We start from the raw sequence: 10343 nt of genomic DNA, 5'->3' as shown, positions 1-10343 counted from the left end.
CTTACGCACAGAGATTCTTCCAGATTCTCTGAATCTTTTGATGATATTATGCACTGTAGATGATGATATGTTCAAACTCTTTGCAATTTTACACTGTCGAACTCCTTTCTGATATTGCTCCACTATTTGTCGGCGCAGAATTAGGGGGATTGGTGATCCTCTTCTCATCTTTACTTCTGAGAGCCGCTGCCACTCCAAGATGCTCTTTTTATACCCAGTCATGTTAATGACCTATTGCCAATTGACCTAATGAGTTGCAATTTGGTCCTCCAGCTGTTCCTTTTTTGTACCTTTAACTTTTCCAGACTCTTATTGCCCCTGTCCCAACTTTTTTGAGATGTGTTGCTGTCATGAAATTTCAAATGAGCCAATATTTGGCATGAAATTTCAAAATGTCTCACTTTCGACATTTGATTTGTTGTTTATGTTCTATTGTGAATACAATGTCAGTTTTTAAGATTTCTAAATTATTGCATTCCATTTTTATTTACAATTTGTACTTTGTCCCAACTTTTTTGGAATCAGGGCTGTAATCAGAATACAGAAAAACCTTATGAATGAATACAGGTGTCCAAACTTTTGACTGGTACTATATTTTGAACATATGGCAATGTACAGTGGGGTCCAAAAGTCTGAGACCACTTTGAAAATCTTGGATTGTTTTCCCGCCAAAACTGGAAGGTTAAAACAAAGAAAGGAAATTATTGATATTCATGAGTCTGCACTATTTTTAAATCACTTTTTTAATGTAAGCAAATATATGATTATTGAGACAAAAGGTGACATTTGCCTTCCGCCTTATCCTTCCCATTGAAGCATAGATTCAGACGACATGCTGATGAAGTTGATCTAACAATATTGGATCGTCATATTTTATATAAACTTGCCAGCTCTAGTGCACGCTGTCGTTAAAGCAGTGTTGTAGTTGAGTCACTAAACCTTGAGTCCGAGTCCAGTTTAAAGTCCCCAGTGTTCAAGTCTCATCTCATCTCATTATCTCTAGCCCCTTTATCCTTCTACAGGGTCGCAGGCAAGCTGGAGCCTATCCCAGCTGACTACGGGCGAAAGGCGGGGTACACCCTGGACAAGTCACCAGGTCATCACAGGGCTGACACATAGACACAGACAACCATTCACACTCACATTCACACCTACGCTCAATTTAGAGTCACCAGTTAACCTAACCTGCATGTCTTTGGACTGTGGGGGAAACCGGAGCACCCGGAAGAAACCCACGCGGACACGGGGAGAACATGCAAACTCCACACAGAAAGGCCCTCGCCGGCCCCGGGGCTCGAACCCAGGACCTTCTTGCTGTGAGGCGACAGCGCTAACCACTACACCACCGTGCCGCCCATTCCCCAGTGTTCAAGTCCAAGTCATTAAAGAAAATTTCGATTTGAGGCCGAGTCAAGTCCACTATTGATCTGAGTCAAGTCCAAGAGCAAGACTCCAACCGCACCATTTGAGAGTGGCTGTTGCTGCCTTTATGTGAAACTGTTTACAGTGTGCATGCTGTCCGGAGAGGCCCCAAGAGTCTATCTGATGCACGCACCAAGGCGCGCAGGTGTGACACTCTTGCACGAAATTAGTACAAAAATTAATGTAGATACACTACCGTTCAAAAGTTTGGGGTCACTTTGAAATTTCCTTATTTTTGAAAGAAAAGCACTGTTCATTTCAATGAAGATCACTTTAAACTAATCAGAAATCCACTCTATACATTGCTAATGTGGTAAATGACTATTCTAGCTGCAAATGTGTGGTTTTTGGTGCAATATCTCCATAGGTGTATAGAGGCCCATTTCCAGCAACTCTCACTCCAGTGTTCTAATGGTACAATGTGTTTGCTCATTGCCTCAGAAGGCTAATGGAGGATTAGAAAACCCTTGTACAATCATGTTAGCACAGCTGAAAACAGTTGAGCTCTTTAGAGAAGCTATAAAACTGACCTTCCTTTGAGCAGATTGAGTTTCTGGAGCATCACATTTGTGGGGTCGATTAAATGCTCACAATGGCCAGAAAAATGTCTTGACTGTATTTTCTATTCATTTTACAACTTATGGTGGTAAATAAAAGTGTGACTTCATGGAAAACACAAAATTGTCTGGGTGACCCCAAACTTTTGAACGGTAGTGTATAAATATCTTATGGCAAATTATTATGGCATGTTACAAAAAAATAAAGAAAAAAATTCGAGTCTTCATCTCCAATTTACGAGTCCAAATGCAGTTAACGTATGAGTCCGAGTCATCAGTGCTCAAGTCCAAGTCAAGTCATGAGTCCTTAAAATTAGGGTATGAGTCGGACTCGAGTACTACAAGCCTGCATTAAAGCAAAAAGGGAACAAGATACCAAATATTACATTATATTATATAGACAGAGTGTTTTACTGGGAAATACACCACTCATATTTTTCATACGAGCTCCATCTGGGACATGGAAAACCAAAACCGTGACATAAATCTCTATATGTCACTCACGAGGAAATCGAAAATTGTTTTGATAAATTTGGGTAATTTTTGTTTGTGAATGTGTCTATATAATAAAAAGAAAATTACACATTGGCTTGAATATATGAAGTTTATCTTCTCATGTTGAAAAACACATTTTTCATACGAAATATATCGCGGATCTGAGTAACATATTTCACTCAGATGACATCACTCCCAGTGTTTTCCCGCTGACTAGATGTGTGTTGTCAAAATAGCGAACTTAATATCTACATAATATAAAGATCATTACACAGTTGCGTGAAGATATGAAGTTTATCTTCTCGTGTTGAAAACATTTTCACTTGTTCGCTTTGCTCTCTTGTGAATATAAACACCACTTGAAGATACACTTCATAGCTTCATGCAACCATGTAATATCCTCTATATATGTAAATACCAAATAAATTCTGAAATGAGTTCAAAATCAAATGAATGAAAATTACTTTTCAGTTAAGTTATTGACATATGTAACCAAAAATGTTGTATGAACATAGAAAAGAATGCAAAATATTAGCATTTTAGCATTAGTGCCCAGAGTTTTGAACCATACTGTATTTATTAATTAAATATTGGTGTTTTACTGGGCGGCACGGTGGTGTAGTGGTTAGTGCTGTCGCCTCACAGCAAGAAGGTCCAGGTTCGAGCCCCGTGGCCAGCGAGGGCCTTTCTGTGCGGAGCTTGCATGTTCTCCTCGTGTCCGCGTGGGTTTCCTCTGGGTGCTCCGGTTTCCCCCACAATCCAAAGACATGCAGGTTAGGTTAACTGGTGGCTCTAAATTGACCGTAGGTGTGAATGTGAGTGTGAATGGTTGTCTGTGTCTATGTGTCAGCCCTGTGATGACCTGGCGACTTGTCCTGAGTGTACCCCGCCTTTCGCCTGTAGTCAGCTGGGATAGGCTCCAGCTTGCCTGCGACCCTGTAGAACAGGATAAAGTGGCTAGAGATAATGAGATGAGATGGTGTTTTGCTGTACATCATAACATTGGACTGTTGCTTGAGAGAAGTCAACAGAAGTGTGATGTCAAATAAAACAGGACAATTAAAGTTTGCAAATGTAGTTTCCTTCAAATTTTCACAGCCAACGATGAAGTACAAGCTGGCACTGACTTGGGAACTTGATTTAAATACATTATGTGGGTACATTCAAAAAATAAGGTTGAATCTCAAGTGCATGATGACTAATGTTTCATACATTTAAATATATGAAAATATTATTAACGTATCAACCAGTATTACATGTTATCCTTATAACTCTACCTTAAATCCAAGTGATCCAGGTTTACCAGCGTGAAGAACCACAGCCTGTTGGGTTATACCATTGTTTCACACCAGCTCTCAATGGCTCCACCTACTGCCGAGTCAAAAGGTTTTTCATTTCATCTTAAAGTCAAATCCTTTTTTTGTTTTTTGGACCCCATTGCATACCGAGTTTACAGGCTGGACTTTGATCAAAACTGTTAGACCTGAAATGGAGTCGAGTTCATGTAGAATGAATCTCTTTCTCTTCATCTCACTGTTGTGTATCCAAGCCTGCTTTGGGGTTCCAGCAGGTAAGGTGTCACTTGTCAGGTTGTTACTTCTCTGGAGAAAGGTAGGAGGAGTACGCAAGTTAAGATCATATTTGGTCTGTGCTTCCTTAAAAATGCTATTGTTCTGATCTCTTACTGATATACAGTCTTCTCTAAAAGTATTGGAACAACAAGACCAATTCTTTTGTTTTTTGTATACATTGAAGTCATTGGGGTTTGAAGTCAAACGATGAATATGAGATGATGGATCAGAATTTCAGCTTTTCTTTCCTGATATTTACATCTAGATGTCTTAAACAACTTGCATTGTACCTTTGGTGGCAGACCAGGCAAATTTTGGGGTGAGCAAAAGTATTGGAATGGTAACGAAGTAAATGAGACTTAATATTTGGTTCCATATTCCTTGCTTGCAGTATCTGCATCCATTGTATTCTTCCTTTGTGATGCTTTTCCAGGCTTGTACCACAGCTTCTTTCACTTCTTGTGTGTTTTGGGGGGTTTCACCCTTCACTCTTGTCTTCAGGAGGTGAAATGTTGCTCAGTTGGGTTAAGGTCCAGTCTGAAACTTCCACTTTTTCCCCTGATGAAGTCCTTAGTTGTGCTGGCAGTGTCTTGCTGCATGATGAAGTTCCTCCAAATTAGGTTGGATGCATTTCTCTGTAAATTGGTAGACAGAATGTTTCTGTAGATCTATGAATTCATTCTGCTGATACCATCATGAGTTCTATTATTGATAAATATTAGTGAGACCATACCAATAGTAGCCATGCAAGACACTACCCTCACCATGCTTGAACTTGTATGTTTTGGATTACATTTACACCATTTAGCTGATGCACTTATCCAGAGCAACATACAACGAACCCAGAGCAGCCTGGGGGTTAGGTGCCTTGCTCAAGCACCACTTTAGCCATTCCTGCCAGTCCAGGGAATTGATCTAGCAACCTTTTGGTCCCAAAGCTGCTTCTCTAATCATTAGGCCATGGCTTCCCCAAGTCATGGATCATGAGTAGATCCTTTCTTTCTTCACACTTTGGCCTTTCCATCACTTTAGTAGAGGGTAATCTTGGTTCAGCAACCTTTGTGACTCATCTCTGACTCATTTCTTTACTAATTCCAATCTGGTCTTCCAATTCTTCATGCTAATAAGTGGTTTGCATCTTGTGGCATGGCCTTTATATTTCTGTTCTCGAAGTCTTCTTCAAAAGATTGATTGTGATACCTGTCACATGTTCCAATATGTCTGAACACTTGAAAATGTATGGGTTCTAACAAAAGATGACATGTTCTAAGATGTTTAACACAGATGTAAATATCAGGAAATGAAAGCTGGAATTCTGATCTGTTGTCTCATATTATTATTATTAATCTCAAACCCAAATGTCTTCAGTGTATAGCCTAAAGAAGAAAAAAAGCATACTCGGTCTTGCTGTTCCAATACCTTTGGAGGGGGCTGTATCTATATCTATTATAGTAATGCTTACTTATTGTCAGAAATGTTCAAAAATGTTTTAAATGTGCATTGTTGTCAATTACAGTGGTGCTTGAAAGTTTGTGAACCCTTTAGAATTTTCTATATTTCTGTATAAATATGACCTAAAACATCATGAGATTTTCACACAAGTCCTAAAAGTAGATAAAGAGAACCCAGTTAAACAAATGAGACAAAAATATTATACTTGGTCGTTTATTTATTGAGGAAAATCATCCAATATTACATATCTGTGAGTGGCAAAAGTATGTGAACTTTTGCTTTCGGTATCTGGTGTGACCCCGTTGTGCAGCAATAACTGCAACTAAACATTTCCGGTAACTGTTGATCAGTCCTACACACCGGCTTGGAGGAATTTTAGCCCATTCCTCCGTACAGAACAGCTTCAACTCTGGGATGTTGGTGGGGTTCCTCACATGAACTGCTCGCTTCAGGTCCTTCTACAACATTTTGATGGGATTAAGGTCAGGACTTTGACTTGGCCATTCCAAAACATTAACTTTATTCTTCTTTAACCATTCTTTGGTAGAACAACTTGTGTGCTTAGGGTTGTTGTCTTGCTGCATGAACCACCTTCTCTTGAGATTCAGTTCATGGACAGATGTCCTGACGTTTTCCTTTAGAATTTGGTGGTATAATTCAGAATTCATTGTTCCATCAATGATGGCAAGCTGTCCTGGCCCAGATGCAACAAAACAGGCCCAAACCATAGTATTACCAATCACCATGTTTCACAGATGGGATAAGGTTCTTATGCTGGAATGCAGTGTTTTCCGTTCTCCAAACATAACGCTTCTCATTTAAATCAAAAATTTCTATTTTGGTCTCATCCGTCCACAAAACATTTTTCCAATAGCCTTCTGGCTTGTCCACGTGATCTTTAGCAAACTGCAGACAAGCAGCAATGTTTTTTTGGAGAGCAGTGGCTTTCTCCTTGCAACCCTTCCATGCACACCATTGTTGTTCAGTGTTCTCCTGATGGTGGACTCATGAATATTAACATTAGCCAATGTGAGAGAGGCCTTCAGTTGCTTAGAAGTTACCCTGGGGTCCTTCATGACCTCGCAGACTATTACACACCTTGCTCTTGGAGTGATCTTTGCTGGTCAACCACTCATGAGGAGGGGTAACAATGGTCTTGAATTTCCTCCATTTGTACACAATCTGTCTGACTGTGGATTGGTGGAGTCCAAACTCTTTAGAGATGGTTTTGTAACCTTTTCCAGCCTGATGAGCATCAACAATGCTTTTTCTGAGGTCCTCAGAAATCTCCTTTGTTCGTGCCATAATACACTTCCACAAACATGTGTTGTGAAGATCAGACTTTGATAGATCCCTGTTCTTTAAATAAAACAGGGCGCCCACTCACACCTGATTGTCATCCCATTGATTGAAAATACCTGACTCTAATTTCACCTTCAAATTAACTGCTAATCCTAGAGGTTCACATACTTTTGCCACTCACAGATATATAATATTGGATCATTTTCCTCAATAAATAAATGACCAAGTATAATATTTTCATCTCATTTGTTTAACTGGGTTCTCTTTATCTACTTTTAGGACTTGTGTGAAAATCTCATGATGTTTTAGGTCATATTTATGCAGAAATATAGAAAATTCTAAAGGGTTCACAAACTTTCAAGCACCACTGTACAAACAACCAGTAAATGTAGAGATACTAGAAAAGTTATGACAAATATCTCATCTCATCTCATCTCATTATCTCTAGCCGCTTTATCCTTCTACAGGGTCGCAGGCAAGCTGGAGCCTATCCCAGCTGACTACGGGCGAAAGGCGGGGTACACCCTGGACAAGTCGCCAGGTCATCACAGGGCTGACACATAGACACAGACAACCATTCACACTCACATTCACACCTACGGTCAATTTAGAGCCACCAGTTAACCTAACCTGCATGTCTTTGGATTGTGGGGAAAACTGGAGCACCCGGAGGAAACCCACGCGGACACGGGGAGAACATGCAAACTCCACACAGAAAGGCCCTCACCGGCCACACGGCTCGAACCCGGACCTTCTTGCTGTGAGGCGACAGCGCTAACCACCACACCACCGTGCCGCCCCGTTATGACAAATATATTTAATAAAATAATTACTTACATATATAGGCTGCTGGTGTGAAATGCATATACAGATCATTTATATGTGCCTTGCCTTAATCACACTTTTGTCTCTTGATGTTTAAAATAAATTAAAATGTTTTTCATGCTCATTGAACCAACACCAAGATTTCCCGTTCTGAAAGCACAATTAGCCAATCAGTTAAATGCAACAAATAAGACTGAAGCAAACTTTTGTAGAATGGGTTTTTGCCTCGTTTCTGGACAAAACCTCTGTTAAACCTCATCAACCTCAAGGTGAAAGTATTTCATCCAGCAATTAACTGAACCAAAGTCTCTCCCCCCCATGTCCTGTCCGCACCAGTGTTCCTGAGTAGGTCTGAAGCCAACCAGATGCTTCTGCATCGCTATCGACGCGCCAACTCATTCCTGGAGGAGCTGAAACTAGGAAATCTGGAGAGGGAGTGTATAGAGGAGAAATGCTCATACGAAGAGGCCAAGGAGATTTTTTCTCTGCCTGAACACTTGGTGGGCTAGGCTTATATAAGCAACCCTGCTGAAAAATGTTGCTAAGCTTGACAAGCTCAGCCTTTGTTATTGCAGCTGTTAGCTTTCCAGACCAATTTAAGGAGTTTAAGAGACCATGTCATGTCATGTCATGTGTAGCATAGCCACATTAAGACCAGTGAAACTAAGAAATACATTTGCTGTTTTTTTTTTTTTAATAAAATTTTCTGTTTTTCAGGAGAAGTTCTGGAAGACGTACACAGGTAACATTACCTGTTGGAGAAAATAAATAAAATGAAATCTACCCGTTTCTGTTTGGTTTCACTTGAAATGTCTTTGTTACTGTGGTTATTTCTGCAGTAGTGGACCAATGTCAACCTGACCCATGTGCAAACGGGGCCACTTGTATCAGCCATGACAACATTTATGCCTGTATATGTCCACCTAAATTCCAGGGACGGAATTGCGACAAAGGTAATGCAAGCAATTACATCTGTACTGAAGGCTAGGTACTTTACAACAAAACTCTTAACAGTACCATTGGTGTCCTGACAGAAATACTTCCGCAAACTGTTTATGGCTGTCTCTATAAGAATGGAGGATGTGAGCACTTTTGTACAGAGACTGAAGATTCTGTCCATCAGTGTCACTGTGCTACTGGCTACAGCCTGGCGGCTGACAACAGAAGCTGTGTCCCCCAAGGTAGGTTTTAGCAATATCAAAATGGGGATATGATGTAGAAGTCCCCTCAGATAAAATATTCTACATGGAAAATCTGAATGTTCTTCAGTGGCATTTTAAAAATAACCAGATTATTTTTTTTCCTTAGTACCTTTTCCTTGTGGTAAACCAGTGGCGACACTTATAGGCCCAAGGATTGTCAAAGGACAAGTGTGCCCGAAAGGACAGTGTCCTTGGCAGGTAGAAGAAGAGAAAAAGCAGTTTGATTTTGAATAAATTATAACACGATACTTCTCTTGAATGAGATCTTGAGTTCTTTGAAGTACATACTTTGAGTATTGTCATTATTTGCTCTTTTATGATTTTACGTAAGGCATTACTTAAGTCTGGGCATGCATATATATGTGGAGCAGTTATTCTCAACAACAAGTGGATTCTCACAGCAGCTCACTGTGTCTGGAACTTACAGCCATCCCATCTAGTAGTGACAGTAGGTAAGAAATGTCAAGAAAATAAATTAACCATTCCTCCATAGATTTAGTCTTCTTTCCTGAGCCTGAACTCAATATACCAGAGACTCACATTGGCCTTTGCTCTTACTTCCCTTTGGCATTCCTGGTTTCCTATTTCCTTCAGGTGAACACATCCGTTCTATAAATGAAGGCACAGAACAGAATAGAAGGGTGTCCAAGATATTAATCCATCCTCTCTACAACCACACATCCAAGGATGCTGACATAGCACTTTTACATCTGGACAGGAACATATCACTAGGCCCCTACGTTGTGCCCATCTGCCTTCCTCCAGCACAAGGCACATTTGCTCGCACACTGGGGACAGTGCGTACCTCCGTCGTGAGCGGATGGGGCCGGCTTTCCCAGCATGGAGCTCAGCCACAAATTCTCCAGCGGCTAGAAGTGCCCCGGGTGCCTCTTGAGAAGTGTCGAGCCCACTCAGGTCTGAATCTGACCAACAACATGCTGTGTGCTGGTTTTCAGAAAGGAGGACGTGACGCCTGTCAAGGGGACAGTGGTGGTCCACTGGTCACCCTTTACAACAACACATGGTTTTTGACGGGCATAGTGAGCTGGGGAATAGGCTGTGCCCGCTCAAACCTGTACGGTGTCTACACTCGAGTATTAGTATTTGTGGAGTGGATTATGAACACAATGGCTACAGAATAAATTGAGGAAAGATATTCAAAATTATTCTATCCACAGTCACTGGATATGAGCAATTGCACACTCTGATTGGCTAATCTACTACTAGGCTATCAGCTCATATACCGTGAGTAGAGAAAAACAAAACGGCAGCACGTGTTGCTGAACCAACCGAGGATGAAATAAAGCCCCCAAAAAATACAACAACAAAAAAAGCAACAAAATTTGGAATAAAAGTATTTGATGGTAAAAACGTATCTTTTTTAGTTTTCAAAAAAATAATAATAATAATAATAATAGCATTTTTCACAAATTACTTCTGTCATTTCACCAGTTTGTTTACATTCTAAGCGGAAATGATTTTGTCAGACGTTTTGTATGAAGTTTTTATGTATCGAA

General features: G+C 40.4%; 1 protein-coding gene across 1 annotated transcript; it reads left to right on the top strand.

Moving 5' to 3' along the window:
• Positions 1–3962: 3962 nt before the first annotated feature.
• On the top strand, positions 3963–9968 carry f7l (coagulation factor VII, like). The gene is made up of 8 exons (XM_060899485.1): positions 3963–4044; positions 7931–8124; positions 8342–8366; positions 8464–8577; positions 8659–8805; positions 8933–9024; positions 9158–9278; positions 9421–9968. The coding sequence occupies exons 1-8, from the start codon at positions 3963–3965 to the stop codon at positions 9966–9968; spliced, it is 1323 nt and encodes a 440-aa protein (XP_060755468.1).
• Positions 9969–10343: the final 375 nt, after the last annotated feature.

The sequence above is a fragment of the Neoarius graeffei genome, chromosome 18 (assembly GCF_027579695.1).
Source record: "Neoarius graeffei isolate fNeoGra1 chromosome 18, fNeoGra1.pri, whole genome shotgun sequence".
Lineage (NCBI taxonomy): Eukaryota > Metazoa > Chordata > Actinopteri > Siluriformes > Ariidae > Neoarius > Neoarius graeffei.
Note: the sequence above shows the minus strand (reverse complement) of the source record. Positions and strands in the feature narration are given on the sequence as shown.

Coding starts and splice junctions, on each gene's coding strand:
- f7l (XM_060899485.1), top strand. CDS start 3,963: ATGGAGTCGAGTTCATGTAGAATGAATCTCTTTCTCTTCATCTCACTG. Junction 8,806..8,932: donor CAGAAGCTGTGTCCCCCAAG/GTAGGTTTTAGC, acceptor TTTTTTCCTTAG/TACCTTTTCCTTGTGGTAAA. Junction 9,279..9,420: donor CCATCTAGTAGTGACAGTAG/GTAAGAAATGTC, acceptor TATTTCCTTCAG/GTGAACACATCCGTTCTATA.